Source organism: Anguilla rostrata, chromosome 2 (assembly GCF_018555375.3).
Source record: "Anguilla rostrata isolate EN2019 chromosome 2, ASM1855537v3, whole genome shotgun sequence".
In the NCBI taxonomy this organism is placed as follows: domain Eukaryota; kingdom Metazoa; phylum Chordata; class Actinopteri; order Anguilliformes; family Anguillidae; genus Anguilla; species Anguilla rostrata.
The window spans coordinates 49,905,244-49,922,988 of NC_057934.1; the positions used below are offsets into that span (position 1 = coordinate 49,905,244).

At 46.5% G+C, this 17,745-nt stretch overlaps 1 protein-coding gene across 2 annotated transcripts in view; it reads left to right on the top strand.

Moving 5' to 3' along the window:
* Nucleotides 1-17,745, top strand: part of snx29 (sorting nexin 29) — a 135,855-nt gene that overhangs the window by 100,722 nt on the left and 17,388 nt on the right. For both annotated transcript variants that reach the window (XM_064322802.1, XM_064322803.1), the window contains one exon: nucleotides 9,506-9,646. In XM_064322802.1, the coding sequence (XP_064178872.1) occupies nucleotides 9,506-9,646 (141 nt within the window). The remainder of the gene's footprint in view (nucleotides 1-9,505; nucleotides 9,647-17,745) is intronic.

Below are 17,745 nucleotides of genomic sequence, written 5' to 3' on the forward strand. Positions count from 1 at the left end.
TTCTGTAAGGTTTTAATGAGCTGCTGTTGCACAGTTCGATGTGTGTTATTGACAAATTGCAATATCGAGCACGGCAGACAACCATGGTGATATCAAGCATGGCGGACTGCTGTCTACAGCGTAGGTGCCTGCGTTAGGGTTGACAGATATTCAGTAATACCATATACCACGGCATATTAAAATACTGGTGTTATTTCAATACTGCTGAAACAGTTAGTGCATCTTTTTTAGAGTGCATGTATTGATAAGCATTCCTTTGTACAGCATCTGACATTGACATTGTGATATGCACAGGATGAGCTATGTTGTATGATCAGATTGCTGTTGGCTAGCAGGTTTGTTCCATGGACAACTAGGGTGTCCTGCATTTTGAGCTTTTGTACTGGGTTCTCCAAGGATACACAGTGTCCTGTAGTTTAAACAAAAATGTAAAATGACCCATTTAAAAGCCATGTAATTAATTCAGTTCCATATCACTTGCAGTCTTTCTCCAAAGTTGCACTGAGCGACTGGCACCCCACTGTTTTGATAGAGGGGGTTTCTATGGGAACAGTGCTACTCCGCAGCTCCAATATGCAATTTGCACCAGTCGAGGAATCAAATATGGTACCACATTAGCATTGTCATTAAAAAGTTGAAATTGCTCGCTCGCTATATAGATTCTGATATTGGCATTATAAAGAGATAGAGCTGGGTGAAGTCTGTGCCAGGCAGTGTATAAAGAGCCTGGTGCATATCTGTCTCAGTTTTCCACAGAGAGGAATGATTTGTGAGCCGACATGGTGCCGGTGAGTCTTGCCATAAAACTGTCATGCAGAAATAAACAAGCATATGTATGGCTATCTATGGTTTTGTCTGAACTTAATCATCTGTTGATGCAGGAGATATAGCCAGCTTTTCCCACACTGTGCAACACGGCCTCTGAATACAGCACATCTGACTGTGGTAGCAACTGATTTGTTAAGTAATAAGTAGTTTCTGACAATGAATCATTTTAACAATGGCAGGTATAGGGAATTCTGGGGTTTGTGGTCTAAAGCAAGAAAACGCACTTCCAAGTGACTCCAAAGCAGCTTGTGCGGTGCGAGATGAGGCCCAACAGCGACTCGTTAATCTGTCTGTTAACGAGCAGAGGCTGCCGCAGCCCCCTGGCCAGGCAGGAGGTGGACTCAACTCATTAATGGACCATGTCTTATCTGGGGAGCGGTAGCGGAGCTGCTTGTTCTGATGAACGCCCGTGGCTGCTGGTGTTAATCTGGAGACATTATCAAGTCAACGCCACGGGAGCCACTTATCAGTGTCAATGTCTTTGTTCTTCTAGCTGATTGAATCATACATGAGCTCTGTGGGACAGGTGCTGACTTATTGCCAGGAGGGACAGAGGTAGTCAGATGTCCTTACACACACGTGCGTGCACAGACACACACGCACACATACGCAATCACACACGCACACACACGCACACACTTTCTCTTTCATATTGAAGCGATCACACTGTTTTGCACCGAGACCAAGCTTGAGGCTTAGGAAGAAGTTTATTATTTATTAATTTTTGGCTGATCTCGTTTGCATTTATTTGCATTTAATTTGAATTTGGTGCCGCTCTCCGCCGACTGGATTTTAGCAGTCATACGACAGTGCCCGATATCAGCATGAATATTTGATTTTAATATGCAATTGCGACTTTATTGTGTTGGACCAATATGGAAATGCTGTGGCAGTGTGGATTAAATGTCTACCTATTGAGAATATTAGGGAGGCCTGCTTCGGCGAATTCTGGCGTGTTCTGGAATGTTGCTGTGGCCCTGCGCGTTGCGCTTCAGTGGGAGGGGCCCGCGGCGGAGCGTGATGTCACCTCTGCTGGTGCTGGCCATTTGGACGGCAGGTGTCATCGCTTCGTATTCCAGACGCAGTCCTTCCTCTCCCATACTCTCCACGCCAGGCCATCTGCTCAAGGAATTGCTCAGAGGAACGGGGTTAAAAAACGCAGACGGCAAAAGTTGGGGCCCAGCCCTGCTGCCCCCTGCATCTCGCCTTCGTTTTTTTTGCCCGTCTGCTTGAAAAATCCGGATTCATTTATTGTTTTTCTCTGTGCGTGAAATGCACATATTGCATTTCAGTGTCCTACAGTATAGGACATTGAACAGTTGGAAAAATATGTTTTTTTATTATTTTTTATAACCAGCGTACTCTGAGAAGCTGACAGTGCCTGCAGACAAACCTGAACAGACCTAGGATACAATTTCCAGTGACGTACAAAAAAAAAAAAAAAACTGGTTCGTACGTCACCCCTTTTCCCTCAAAAAACAATCATGCCCTTTGGCGTTCAGATTTTCTTTTTATTCCCTTGCTTATCTTGCCTGTCTTAATTTTCTGTTGGCTATATGTCAGTGCTGTCATGTGTTCTGGGCATACCAATAAAAATATCTGTTAAATGGCAACATCACCGCCAGGTCGGTTTGGACGTGTCTGTTATACGCTGCCCTCACCATCATTCTCCGAAAAGTGACAAGCAGAGCAGCAGCACAATGCATAACAGCAAATCAGGCAGGTTCACAATATGTGTGTATAAGTTTGCTCTTAAAGTTACAGTAATGTGCTGTAAAGTTTAGTATTCCACCTATAGCACCACCACCACACCAGTCCAGTGTTCCTGCATTGGCAGCTCTTCTGTATTTTATTTGCAACATTTATTTAGAATTTAGGTACTTCTATGCACCAAATTGCATATTCTTCGATTTAGACCTGGGAGGTGCTATTGTGGGCAGTACATTTTTGGATAGATTGCATATTCCATAGGTCGTGACCTAATTAAAAGAATATTTTTCCTCAGTAATATTTTCCCTGCTCTCCAAGGATGTTTTTAATGAGCAGAATCATACATTCTGGGACATCCGACTGCTTTCCCTCAAATGGACATGAATGCTAATTTAAGACACAGCTGCCGTATGCAAAACTGCTATCTTCAAACTGAACTCTCACCTTCAAGATGCTCTTTGATCAGCAGTCTTGTATCTACATCTTATGTCTGCCTTGCTTTAGAGGTGTCCTGGGTGTGTAGCTTGTGTTCACCTTCAGGACTTGTTTTTCTATTTGTTTAGTCTTCATTTGTGCTGCAGCACTTACTGATGCCATTATGCAGTTTCAGAACTTCAGGCTGTATATTTTCGAAAGACTCTCTTGAAGACTCCATTCTTTCTATTTTTACACCAGCAGACAACTGCAGACTTTGTAGTGGCTGTAATTAGCCAGGTAATCTGAACAAACTGTGTAATTAGTATGAAAGTTAAAAGAAAACCACTTAAGAGAACTCCTTATAGCTTGCTGCACAATGGATGGTAGAATTGACTTGAATGCACAGATAATGGTGTTTCTATCAAAACCTAAATGTAAAGACTTTATAAAATCCCCAGAATAGTCCAGTACGACTGTAAAATATTTCACAGTAAGTTTCACATGCATAAGGTGGCTCTAGATGGACATTTGAAATCAAAAGAATAGAAGTTCTTATGAACCTTCTCAGTTTATTGTTGTGTCTTGCTGTGAACCTGTTGTTCCAGAGTTTAATATGCATTCATCAGCTGCTTCTGTTTATTTTAGGTTTCATTAATTTTTCCTTCCTGACTATTAAATCACTAGAGGAGGTTAATCGGACTCTTGTCATGTTGCACAACAAGTGAGTGCAGTTTCTCCAAACTGTTATTGTTTTCCAGTAATGTCATAAGCGCCTTATTTTTTGTTTTCATGTCTTCAAGTTATGGTCTGTTGTCGTCTTTGTCATGTGGTGTTGTGGCTTGATGTTGTTTGTGCATCCATGTTTCATCTTCTCAACGGTCACAGTCAGTAATACAGTAATAAAAGCACGTAATGCATCTGTGTGCTTGTTACCTGATTTCCCAATGAACTCTGCATGCCTACAGGGACACCTGGAGGATAATTGTCAAAAATCAGCTTGGCAGTCCTACTGTATGTCACATGGAATTTTAAGCAGCAGTAGAACTAGGGCTGCCCCTGTAGAACAAATTGTCTAAGCTATGTCAGACGTGTCTAATTTTCATCAGTCTGTGGTTTGTGCGAAAGCACTACTTGGCCACTACAGCATAGCAGAGGTGTGTGCATGTACATGTAGTAGTCAGAGGGTGCATTCTTCTAGTTAAAATAAGCGAGAGCCCCCCCCCCCCACACATACACGCACACACTACTAGTGATAAATTCCGTCATGTTACCCTAAAATTGTACGAGTAGAACAAATTTTCCTCAAACCAGTAGCTTGGAACAGGGAAATACAGCAGGAAGAAAAAGCAATTTCAAATATACAAATCAAGTCTGTATACGGTCAGGACACCTGATGAAAGGTGCTGAGGTGGCGGTCTATAAGGCTTAGGGAACTGGGTCTGTAACTCTCCAGCTAGTGTGCTGTTATTGTGTCCTTGAACAAGGTACTTAACCCGTTGTTACAGCAAGACCATTGCTATGCCGTTCTTCTGTGAGCATCCTTAGCCTGAATAACGTTGCTGCATATCACAATGACTCGAACATTTTATTACTTATATTGTTGATTTCCCTTCCTGGCAAGTAAGAAGTGATAATTTGTCAAGGTAATGTCTGCAACATGAACTGTTAGAGGGAGATCTATTGGAAACAATCATAATTGTGTGTAAAGCAGTCGGGAAAGTCACCAGGATCTACCAAACAGCAAATTTTCTTTGTGTGGAATATCATTTTCAAAAGGCCACAGTGTTTGACCCACAGCAGGTTTATAGTTTGGATTTGGAAGCTTTGTACCAGTGCCGAACAAGTATATTGCACAAAGAAGTCCTTAAAGCCATTTTTATATAAAGCAGTAAATATGCTTCCCAGAAGAAGCAGAAACGTGTTGTCAGTGTCTGTTTTCCTCAACTCTGCCAAAATCAATTCATTACATAATATGGGCTATTCATGGTAAAGAAAATCAATTGTGAAAGGCCTTTTATAGACTCCGCCTCCTCGGCATTGTTTTCTGGCACTCTTCGCAATGGACCGAGCCGGGCTGTACGGCCTCTCGCTCGCTCGCTCGCTCAGGCTCTGTCTGTGTGAGCGAGGGAGCGAGCTTGGCCACGCTCGTAGCTCGCGGAGGATGACGCTGGTGTGGAGGCCGCATCGGGTGGCGTGCGTTTCCAGGGCTGATTCGCGTGTCGCCCCCCTCGCGCGTCCCAGTGTTCTTGGCTCCGGTTTCGCCCTGGTGCAATGGAGGCGGTCAGCCTGTCAGCGCTCCTCGCGGATCTCGCTGAGCGCTGACAGCAAACGCATTTGTGCCGCGGCCCTGAGTCATCACAGGAAGTGGTCCCTGGCCTATCCGACGTACATGCCTTCCAGCTGCTTGGTGTTGGGGAGCTGTATGTGCAGTAGTTTGCTGGGACGCTCTCCGGAGTCGCTCATCGGCTCCGCTCAGGCGCGCTCTGATTGAGCTTTGGGAATCCTCGTTAGCTGAGCGGACGCGTTAAGTGTTCCCCGATGGCCTCGCGTGTGGGAGCCGCAGCGCTTCCCTGGGGTCTGAGCGGCCATGTGGGGCTCTGGGACAGCACTGCTGACGTACACCATGTACACACTTCTGTGCTTCTCTCCCCTGAGTGGGCCGTGCTTCGCCCCCCCCCCCCCCCCCCAAACTCCCCCTTGGGGCCTGGCTGCTGTTGGGCTCTCCCAGTGGACGTACTCAGGGACAGTCTGTGTTTCTCTCCTGAGTCCCTGTGTGTCTTTTCACTTCTCATTACTCCCATCAAAATCACTGCCTTTTTGAAAGCATGTGATCTCTACCACACAAACGCCTTCAGCCTTTTAATAAAATGCTAACGTTCTGAGAAACTTGTGACATCTGCATCAGGCCAACTGTTAGCGCACTATGTTATTTTCTAGGCTCCACATAAACCCCGTCTTAGCTGACTGAGATGCAGTGGTGCTTCAAGCACGGGATATGCAATATGTATAAAAATAAACCCAATGTTCCTTTTTTATTTTAGTATTTGGCAACGATTAGAGCTATTCTGATTCATGTTAATACAAATGCCATTTCATCTGGAAAAGCAAGTGTAGGATTTGTTCAGGACTTGAAATCATCAAGGACAAAGAAATAATTAATTTGCAATTACTGATGAGGGGGAAGCAATTGCTCCTTAGAAGATCTGTTTCCATAAATATGCATGGTAATGGAGAAGTGGAAATTGAATTAGTATGCTTATCTTCCTAATGTTTCTCCTCTTTTCCCTGCATTTAGAGAGGGAAGTATGAAATCCTTCATGCTGGAGGTTCAGATTTCCTTTCAGTGAATTTTTTAACCCATGCTGAAAGGGCCCTGGCCTGAATGATCTTGATCATGCTGACACCAGACAGTCATATGTACCGTCAGCTGTGCGTGCTAATTGTTATAGCATTGTAACATTCAGTAGTATGTTTGCATTTGTTGTTTCGGCTCTGTGCTCCAACTCATTTTAAATATAGCATGGATTAAGTAATACATTTCATTAATACTTATGGCTAAAAATAAATTCATTGTCTTCTTTGAGAGTTCCATTTGTTTTGCTGGCATATTTCATGTGATTGTCTTATTGATTTCTTTTAGGTTCTCAAACAGAAATTCTGTCTTCTCTTCCCAAGTGTAATGCATGTTCAGATTTATCTTTTTGTGTGCTAGGGTCTTTCATATTTTCCACATAGGGGTTAATATTTACTGATCCCTCCTGTAGTATATACAGTAGCTTCTTTTATATTCCTTTAACTTATTGTGCAAACAAATCCCTGAGGAATTAGTGTACAGTTATTGTTATATGGTTCAATAGCTTTGCACCGATGAGAGGGATTAACATGAAACTGTCCTGCAGGCAGAAAACCGAGCTTATGTCTTTGTCGTAAGAGTGTCTTACAATAGGCCAGTTAAAAAAAGAAAGGAGGCTCGAGTTCTGTAAAAATTATAATAAAGTTGCATGGCAGTCCAGAGGCTTCTGTAGCTGTTTGTGTGTGTGTGTGTGTGTGCGTGAATGTGAGAGTGTGAGTGTGAATGTGTGTGTGTGTGTGTGTGTTTTCATGCACGTGTGCATGCCCCTGTACAATGCAATTTCACATTCCCCTATCTTGAAATTAAAGAATAAACACTTGCAAATGGGTTGATGTCAGATGTTCTCAAAGCTAAAGATAGTTATGTGTCTAAACTGGTTGTCCTACCATTCCCTTTTTTGTTTATTTATAATGCTACAGTACTTTTACCTCAGGTCATTGTGTTGGTTTTCCTTTCATAGTGGGTTCACCTGGTTGAACACCTGTGAAAGACTGTTAGACTGTTAGCTAGGTATGAATCCTCTCACACCCTTTAGCTGTTGGCCTTAGTGTTGTTATTATTGTTAAACTGTAAAATGAAAACAATAAGAAAACCTCTGTTGGCTTTTGACAATGTTAAAAAGTTGCATTATTGTTTTGTTTTTGTTTATTCATACCCTTCTGTATTGCTTATAAAACTAGAGCAATCAATTTCCCAAAAACTTTGCGTTCCTGAGATCTGGGATGAAAGGCAACATCGTTTCCCGCTGTTAGTTCTTGAACCCGGGGGCAGAACTTCATAGTGTGAAAATGGTGGAGCTGTGAAGGCACTGTTAACCTCTAAGCAGGTCAGAGCAGTGGAAATAGCTGGAGCCCAGCCTTACCGAGAGCCTGTAGAACTGTTGCAGCCCAGAAAGTCGGGAGGGGGAAATGTCCGTTTTCTACAGATGACGCGCCTGAGAGCACAGCCAGATGGTACAGTATTCTGAGTGTTCTATTAAATCTATCTTTGAAATCCCAAAGCCATCTGCGCTAAAATGCTAACTGATTAGTTCTGGCCTCAGCCAATCTGAAGTCTGCAGGTGTCATATTGTGAGCGTTGATCAAAGGTCCCCGCCGCCCAGCCCCGTGCGTGCCCAAAATGTCAGGCTGGAAACGCGGCAGCAGATAAATCGGTTCCACCGAAGCGAGCAGAAGGAACGGCGTGCGCGAGAGACCGGCCGTGTCAGCGCGTGGAGACGTCACGGCGACGCCTGCGGTCGCGCAGCCGGTGGGGACTCTGGCCGGACCTCCCCCAGCGGCTGAGTGACAGGCCAGTCCGCTGGCGCGAAACGCAGTCGGTCTCATCGAAGCTCCAGCGTGGTTCGTTCAGGAGGGCTGCTGTCAGAGCCCCCCGCCGCTCTCTCCCCTCCCGGTGTCGGCGTGCGATCGCGGGCTAGCGTGCTCTCGCAGGGGGGATCTCCATGTGCTCCCTGCTCATTATCGCCGAGCGAGCCTTTAATCTGCTGCTCAGCCGGTTAAGCGTCCCCGGGGGCCGCGTGTCCGCCCACTCTCCCCTTTTCGTTTGTGCCTTTGATCAGGCCAGCGATGGGCCCGACCGCTCCTGGTCTTCCGCGGCGACCGGTGGAAGTGCGTTCATTTTACAGCGCCGAGAGACCGAATGGCTAAGAGGCTCCGGAATGTTCTCTCACTTCAGGTGGAGCGAAAAGGGTTCGCAGGTTTCTCCCCCCCCCCCTGTTAAAAGCGTGTTCACACATGTCATGTCAGCTCGAGCGAGTTTGTCTGCCCGCTGCCCTCCGAGATGGCACGGCCCGAGCCTCCCTCGCCGCTCGGGTGTTAAGCGCGGCGCCCGCCATCGACCGTTTCCTCGGGGTTCTGAACGCCGCTTCCGAGGCGGCCCGGCGGCTTAAAGCAGCGCCGCCCCCCCCGTCGCAGCAGTCTGCCGCTGGAGAGTCGGGAAGCGTAAAAGAGTCATTGCCTGTATTGATGTGGATGAAAGCTCTGCCATGAGGGCTGTGAGAAATGTCTGGGTGGGGCTTTTGTAACGTTTTGTAACGAGTGTGTGAGGGCTTCGTCCTCTCTCTGTGCGGCTTCCTGCCTGCTGCTGGCCTCTCTCTCGGTTTGACGCTCGCCGTACCGAAGCCTCGCCGAACATGCTTGAAGGGGAAGAACACATTTTGCTTCCCTGGCAGAGACGGAGCCATCTGTAAGAGCAGCCGAAAGTGTCGGTCTCCCGTTCGGCGGGTTCAGTGTGCTAATCTGAGCAATATGCTGCTGCAGTGTTCAGTTCCAGAGCCGGGCTGCTGCAGCGGTGGAGGGGGGGGGGGGGGGGAGAGCGTGAGGTGTGAGAACTACGTCTTCCTCTTTCCTCCCTCCTCAACTTTACTGCTTCTGTTCTGCTCCCTCCCAGCCCATCTGTCTGCCTGACACAGAACATCACTCAAAGGAATTATTATCTAAGCCGCTTTAAAAAATGCATGAAATAAAAAGACAAAAAAAGAAATTAAAATTTCCGTACCCTTGTAGGAGTCTGCCCACCGCGTTCGCCGCCGTTATCGCTATCTCAGATAAACAGCGTTTTCTGTTTTTTCAGCAGGCCGTCGTCTGTTTACGACCATTTTGGAGTGTTTGTACACACGTGTGCGTCTGATTGGACGGAGCGAGAACTGCTGTGCTGTTTCCGTGGCTTTATTAACGGAGGCTGTTTTCCCCTCTCCAGGTGTACATCAGGATCCTGGATAACGAGTGGAACGTGTACCGCCGCTACACCGATTTCCGCGCGCTGCACGGCCGTCTGAGGTCACAGTTCCCCCAGGTGGACACCTTCAGCTTCCCACCCAAGAAAGCCATAGGAAACAAGGTACCGCTGAGCGGCGTGTAGAACAAAGAGTGGGGGCCGGCTGGGTCTGGAGGAGCAGCTCTGCCCATGGCTGCAGTCATCCTGCTACCCCAGCAGGACACAAACCAAAAAAAAACCCTCTGCGTCCTTCATAATGTTCTTTTTGCGGCAAATGATTTCCCTCAACAATCTGCAATGGCAGTGGTAATGCTGTGTCCTGCGGTGAACAAATGAACTGTGTGTGCGTGTGCGTGTGTGTGTGTGTGTGTGTGTGTGTGTGTGTGTGTGTGTGTGTGTGTGTGTGTGTGTGTGGAGTGTGTGGCATGCGGCAACAGAGCCATTAATACTTTTGATGAGAGTTGGTATTGTCAGCCCAGGAGTTGAAAAATATATATAAAATTTTAAAAAATTGCTTTTTGCCACTCAGGAGTGGGTGAGGTCAGCTGGAATGCATTCATTCATCTGCACTTGTGTGTGAAGTCGCCATTTTACCGGACAGTGAGCACAACAGGATTAATTTCAGCTGCAGAGCAGGTGAATGGGCTTTGTGGAAGAAGTGCTCGCAGCAGGATGTTGCTGCTTTAGGCCGTATTGACAGAATATTCTTAGTAAGTCCGTCAGCTCCAATCTTGGTCACTTGCTCAGATTATCAATCTGGCTGCTTTTCTGGTCTACTGATGACCAGAAAGCTGTGTGATGCGGATGGAAAGTTCTGCCCAACTGCTGACAGTATTTCCTGACAGTATGTTTGCTGGTGCCTACTTATATTTACAGTACGGTTGTCTGGTGTTGCTTGAACTTTTGACTGAATTTTCTGGAACAGGACGCGGATGTCAGTTGCACCATCAGTCACACCACCATGGGTGTACTTCTGTATTCTGTTCCACAGGTGCATTAGGTCAAAAATAACAGTTACGGCACTCGAAGCTGTGTTTTCATTCCCTGACATTCTTATGTCTGCAGTGATTAACAAGCCACTGTTCTTCAGACAGGCAGAACTTTCTGGGTACGGTGGTCTATTTTGGACTTGTCAAGGAAAGATATGGATTAAAAAAAACTCGAAAAGTAGAAGACTTTGAGACAGAAAAGATAGTGCTGAGAAGGGAGCCAGCAGGGGGAGAGTGTGAAAGAGTCGCACACAATGAAAGTGTCTTTTCACATCTGCATCATGCGGTGCTATTTTGTACAACACTGAGGAGAGCGCTGACAACACGAGGAGCAATAAGCAGAATATGGCTGAAGTTCTCATATTATTCGTTGTGGGTGATATTCCAGCGACGGCTCTCGGTAGCTGGGCCATTGCACCCACCCCTAACTGGCTCGCTTAGTTTGATACCCCCGGTGTCTGCCGTTGAAGAAAGGCAGAATGGCACAGGAGAATGGCTCTGACACGGCCTAACACAATGTCCTCCCACCAGTCCCAGTCTGTTGGGCTACTGAAGATACACTGCTGAAGAATTTTTCTCTTCACCTTTCATTTTTTGTCATTCTTCCTAGCACTAGTGTAAAATCTGGATTGATTTCACAGTGGTAGTCTTTGGTGCTAATGCTTACGCTAAGCGTTAGGCCCTTTTCTTTAACCACTCTGCTAATGAGGACGAGAAACGGAGCGATCGAGAGAGAAACTCGCATCTTTTACCGGCATAAAAAGGGTCTGGCAATGTGGTTCCGTGCCTTCACTTTTTAAATTCTCCTTTCAACCTTAGAAAGTAATTTGCCTGTGGCACTTCTCCCTCTCCGTGACGTTGGAATATTCCAGGGAAAACTTGTGCTGCGCTTCGACCTTCAAAGGCAGGTTTTTTAGAGCATGAAAGTGAAAGCTGATACGCTGGAGCGTGTGCAGTGCGCGCGTGTGTGTATGTGTGTGTATGTGTGTGTGTGTGTGCAGGAGCCAGACGCGCGACCCCGAACTTCATCCTCAAGGACGGTCTGTCATGGGGGCCACTGCGGGAGCAGCTCAGGGGCACTGCTGCTGGGGGGGGGGTTCTCGTGCCACGGGAACACCACTGACCCTTTCTGAAACTGGCCAGCAGCTATCGACGGCACCAGCAAATGAAAGCGCTTTAGTTTTAATTTCATCGCACCGCTAACAGGTTCTAGCCATGGCGCCGTGGCCCTGTCGTTGTCACACAGAGGGACTGAGAACAGAACATTGTAACCTAACTTTGAAAAAGCCACCCACTGAGTGGCTACTACATTTTACACTTCGAGCATCACTGAAAATCCATTACTGCTTCTGATATCTGCTGCTGTTAGTCTAAAGCAGAACTATGAGAGGTGTACTCAAATCTGAATACAAATCGGTCAGGTTTAATGGTTTGCTTGTTGATCTGTCAAATTCAGAATCTAATTAAGAGGCGCCTTGTTCCTTCAAACTAACAGCAATAGTATTTTTTCCATGACCAAGCACACAGATACTCTACAGTAGGTACATGGATGAGTTCTATTCTTCTCTCTCCCTCCCCCTATCTGAACATCTCATAGTTTCTTCCCATAGTTTATATAATCCACTCTACAGTACCTGCAGTAACCTGTGTACTTCTTGTCCTTTGCCATTCCTTCAATGATGTTTCAATCAATTTCCTCTGATTGCCAATGTTCTCTAATCATCTGTGTGGAATTAGTGTAACGCGCTTTTCATATTTCCCTTTAATGGGAATGGAAATATAATGGAAATGGATGCAATGCCAATACATTTATAGTACCAAATCACTTGTCCCTACTTTTAATGCTTCTTGTGTCCTCTGCTCGTTTTCCGGTAGCAGAATGAAGTTTGGGTCGCCCTCATGTCCCAGCTAAAAGTTAGAGGCAAGTGGAGAGGCGGGGCTGGGAGCCAAACGTTGTGTGTGCCCGAGGGGGGACGGGGAAGGAGGGAAGACCGTCGCACGGAGCGCGGAGCGAGCGGCGGGATTTCGTGTGACGCGCCCGGAGTAACCCCCCGGCCCCGAGACCGGAGCCAGATAGGAGCTATGTGCGGAGCTGGCGATCCGATAACTCTCTCCTATAAAAAGCTTCACAGCTCCGGAGGTGTTGTATTCTTCAGCAGCTTGTGAGTCAGCACTGCGAGCTCCACATGATGCAACCATCTGACACAGGCTGCTTTCTTATCATTAATCACCGTTATTATCAGCACTTGTTTATTACCGGTTGTTTACCATGACTTGAAAATAACCGTGGAGGTTGTTCCCTTTTCCCTTATATCTTACATAAGCGCACGGCGGGAAACGTGGCGTGCTTGGCCCGGTCTATCCTGGTCTTGAAGCAGCCACGGTCTGTGTGCTACAGATTCTTCTTATACCGAAGATGTTCTGCCGTTTTTTTTTATTTTATCAAGTTCTCTCTCGAGGAGCCGCTGAATACAAATAAAATTGGTGTAGAAGTTTTCTGGTAACTTTGACATGCAAATGCGTTTCAACACGGGGGCCCTAAGGGCAATATTAAAACGAGGAAGCGGGAGAGAAAGTGAGCGTGTCTTTAAAGTCGAAACGAGCAGCGCCCGAGATTCCACAGCAGCAGGATTCTGTTGGTAATCACTCAGTCCACAGAGACTAGCTGTCATGTTGTTTTTAATCCCGTCGTTGTTTCCTCTGATTTGCCTTTTCTCCGCTCGTGAGGAGCGTTTTGTGGAGATGGGACTCATTTCTTTTCCCTTTGGTGGAGAGCAGTGCGCTTTTCTAAAAGATCTTTTTCCTTGTTTGTTTTAGCCCGCTTCGTGAGAACAGTTGCGGCCTTTGTGTGTGTACACTTACACTGAGGGGGGCTGCTGTGCTGGACCTGGGGAAGTCTGCAATTAATTTTACACTGCCGTCTTTTTAGTCCTCTGTGCATCTGCCAATCAACTGCTCATTCTTATAGCCTGGCGGGCAAGATGTTGGCCTGTGACTTACCGTACTAACGACAGTGATTTAAGACCTATTCATGAATATTATTATATGTAAATGTCTCATTTAAAGAATGAATTATTTGACACATTGCCATCATATGTGCACGCGCTAGCATTCAGTAGTCAGACTCAGATTTCCCAGTAGTTCAGTGTGAACTATAGTGTAATCCAGCCATTATTACTTGCTGTCACTGGTTTTAGAAGTGGATGATGAACTGTTTGGGTGAGAGGCAGCATTTTTCTTCATTTTTTAAGTCAGTTGCTGGGTCAGTTCCCCTGGGGTGCTCTAGTCTGTTCTGCCCAGTCCGTTTTGCTGATTTGCCAGCTGGAAACCCATGTGAAGCAAACTGTGGCGGGGCTCAACCTAGCAGTGGAAATCAGGGCAATCTGAGACCACGCCTACGAGCTAAACGGGCACACACACCGGGCTTGTGTCAGCCAATCAGCCACAAGCTTTAAAAGTGTGCTTCTTTTCACAGTAGGTGCCTGACACCCAAAATCCGGCTGAAAAGCTCTTACTATGTTTCGGTTTATTTCATCTTTGTTATTTTAGTTTTTATTTTTGCGGAATCGGAGGTAACGGGAGATTTGTTTTTGTTCGAACTGCGTCTCTCTGGTGAAACACCAGTACAAACCGGAATTACCATATTTCACTGTGTCCAGCTATTCTGTCCCTCCCAGGAGTCACCTGATGTGTGACAAATATTTACAGAACATTTGATTTGAAAAGCCACCTCGATTTTATTCAATTATCAACTGCAGCAAAACATTAGTGTAATGTTTTTGTTTAACCATTTGCATTAATTTTGTGTTGTCTTTGTTCGCTCACAGAGCACAAAAACATGATAAAATGAAAGCATTTTGCTTTTCATTGTGACCAGGACTGTTTAGCTTTGCTGCATCTCTACACCAGTGTGTATATCAGTGCAATTTTTAAATGTGCTTGCAATTGCAAAATCAAATATGTTGAAATTTTGTAGTGGTAGAGGAGAGGAAATAGGACAACCGTCAAAATCCCATAAAACATCTGTGAAATGGGGAAGTGTCATTTCTGGGTTCTGGGTCTCGCATCCTTATCCTCCTCATTGACATTCCAGAGCGAAAGTAATTAGACACCAAGGAGCGTTTCGCGGCTGTTTAAGACACTCAGCTGTAGTGCTCAGGATCTCGAATGAAAATCTATCTAGTGCCGAAGCCTCGCCTGAGTCAAGAGTCATAAAAGTCAGTCTGAAACGTCCTGCTTCTTGCTAATGCAGTAATGTGTTTACTCTCCCGGCGAAAGCCTGTTTGCAGGGTTGTTATGGTGATTTTCTGCCTGTAATGACTATCTCGCGTGAGATCTCGAAAGACGCTAGCGCCGCCGGAGCGCTGACCGCTTCCAGCGCCGCGGCTTCCGAAGCTCGTCACGGATCTAAAGACAGTCGTTTTTTTTTTTTCAGTCAGAGATTCTGTCAGGCCGGCGTCTTGTGCCAGCCGGAGTCTTTGTCTCCACGGGGCCGTCCTCCACGAGCACGTCAACTCGCTTTTTGCGCACTTGCGCGCTGACAACTCATAAACAGCTGATTAGTCAAGGGCTCGCCCAGCGTACGCGCTAAGCGCTCCCCAGCCTGCCTGTCAAGCGCGAGCCAACCGCTCCAGGAAGATAGCAGGAGACAGAACGATGACATCACGCTCAGACTGTCTGTACTAAGAGTTCCGCTATCTGTTACTGAGCCCCTTTGTCTAACTTTTTTTTTTTTTTTAGAATGAAATTTTTGCACAAAATGTGCGCTTTCCATATTTATTTTTTGTGTCAGGTGCCAACACAGATTGACTATGTGATTATAACACGAAAACAAAACCCAGAACTGGTGATGAAAATAGCTACTCTTGTCAAGGGTGTTAGACTGGGGACCAAGAGAGTTAATTGAATTGCCTATAGTTTCAGAATGTCATAAAATGATTTGTCCTGATCCCTGTTGGCATAGTCCTCAGATAGTTTTGAAATATTTATAAGTTTCTGTTGACCTGGCAGATTTACCATCTATTTACCATCTTTTTTTACCATCTAACATCTCCTATCTTTTGGGTGTTGATAATGACAGCAACTCAGCAGCAAGGTCTTCCAGCTGATCATAACATACAAGAAAGGGGACTGTTATTATGCTTCAAACATTTGACAATCAACGATATGGCTTACAGCCCACAACAACCACCAGGTATTCCTTTATAATTTAAAAGTGTAACCAAATGTAGCACAGTCCTGTGCACTGCACATGTAAGAGCTGCAGGCTCCAGGGCTGAGGTAGAGTAGGGCCCTGGCCTGTGTGATGTAGGGGTCTGTGTGCTGTGCTGTTGGACCAGACGAGCGTGTCAATGCAGAGATAGGAGCAGGGCGTGTCTCCGCTGCGCTCTGGCAAAGGCCCAGCTCTTCCCGGAGAGCGCACACAGGATTAGAGAGGGATCCGGGTCGCCTAATACCAGGGCCGCTGGCCCCCGCTCATGTGGGGCTAATCGGGGCGTGGGTCCGAGAGGCCAGTTTGAGAGGGCAGGGTGTGTGGAGGACGCAGGCCAAGGCCCCGTTGCTGTCTGCGCTGGAGTACGGTAAGCCAGTAAGCAGCCATGCGCAGCGTAGCAGAACTCTCTGCGTTTCACCGCCTCGCCGCGATGGAGGGGTGGAGCGCTCTGTGAATCACAAGCAGCCCCATTACTGCTCGTCTTGTCGTTTCCACGCAGCCTGTCCCCGCGCATTTCCCTCTCGCCGCTAATGCAGATCGCACTGACCCAGATTAAAATGGCTGCCCTTTCTTCCCGCGGACGTCGGAGCCCATCAGCGTGCCGCGAGGCTCTCAGGTGTTCTCCGCTGGAGCTGCGTCACCGTTCCTCACAGCGCTGAGCTCGGTCGGCCGCTCTGCCTCGCCTTCTGCAAGCTCAGCTGCTGCCTCAGCATCTCGCCATGTATTATTTCTGAGTCCAGGACGTCCACTTCGCTCTCTTTAGCCAACAGCGAGGATCAGGGCTCGGGGACTCACCTGTCATTGTCAGTGCCAGTGGTTCTGCTCTTCCTGGTCTGTTCATAAGTCATTCTTACCCTGAGTGATCCTTTGAACAACTCAGTTTTCATCACTGGCAAGAAATATATTTATATATGTATTTTTAATAATTATTTTACTTCCCAAACTTTGGTTCCCGTCTTTTGTGATTGTGGTGCAGGTATGTATGATTCATGAATTACATTCATTATGTAGGCCTCATTGGCCGTCTACAGAAGGCATGAGCAGTGTACCCACTACATTTTTCTGTTTCAACACTGAAGATTGCAGCTTCCACATATTTCAGGCTGTGTAAAGAACCATCTTACATAGCCTGTGCTGCAGTCAGTGTCTTGTCTGGAAGGGTACCCCTGGTTACTTTCTTGTTCCTCACAAATTATTTATAATAACTGACATCTCTCAACCCACAGAGGACTCGCTTCTCTTCAATGAGCATGTACGACAAAAAGCTGGCTCTGATTTTCTGAAGTGTTTTGACGGTGAATAAAGAGCTGAGATAAGTGAAGGAAAGGAGTTTCCTTCATGCCCCACCTGCAGACTTAACAGGAGGTTTCCTGACCGTACCATGGAGCAGAGGGGGTGAGCCACCATGGGTAAGAGCCACTGTGAAAAAGCCAACAGTGGACTTATTCAGCATGCTGTGGAGTAGAGGGGGTGAGTCAGTGTGGGTAAGAGCCTTGGCAGATGCACAGGGAGTTACTAAACACGCCAGAAAGAGGAGGGAGTGAGTCAATGTGGGTAACAGCCTAGTCAAAAATGACAGCATGTTCTTTCTGTCTGAAGAGTGGTCCAAGCGCTTTGCCAAAGCCTCCCTCCCGTTCTGAGACTGGCTTATTGCTTCAGCCATGGGTGAAGCTATGCATTTATGGCATAAGCGCCCTACAGCATGCATTATGCTAAAGGTCCCTTTGTCAAAATTGCGGACGGCAATTCCTTTTCCTGCCCAGATGATGATCCGGCCTGCAGTACTGAATGCACTAAATGAGTCTCCCCGGTGTCCAACAGGGTGCTTGCTTTCACATTGATTGTCAACATTGCTGTGCTAAATCCATCGCTGGTTTAGTTTTTCCAGAATTATATTCCACATTTGCTCAAAAATGCATGTGGGCCCCCAAGAACAACAGTCTACATTTTTTCTCCCTTTAAAAAAGAACAAAACAGTGGCAGTATGAATAATACAACACAGAGAGACCTGTTACATCTAA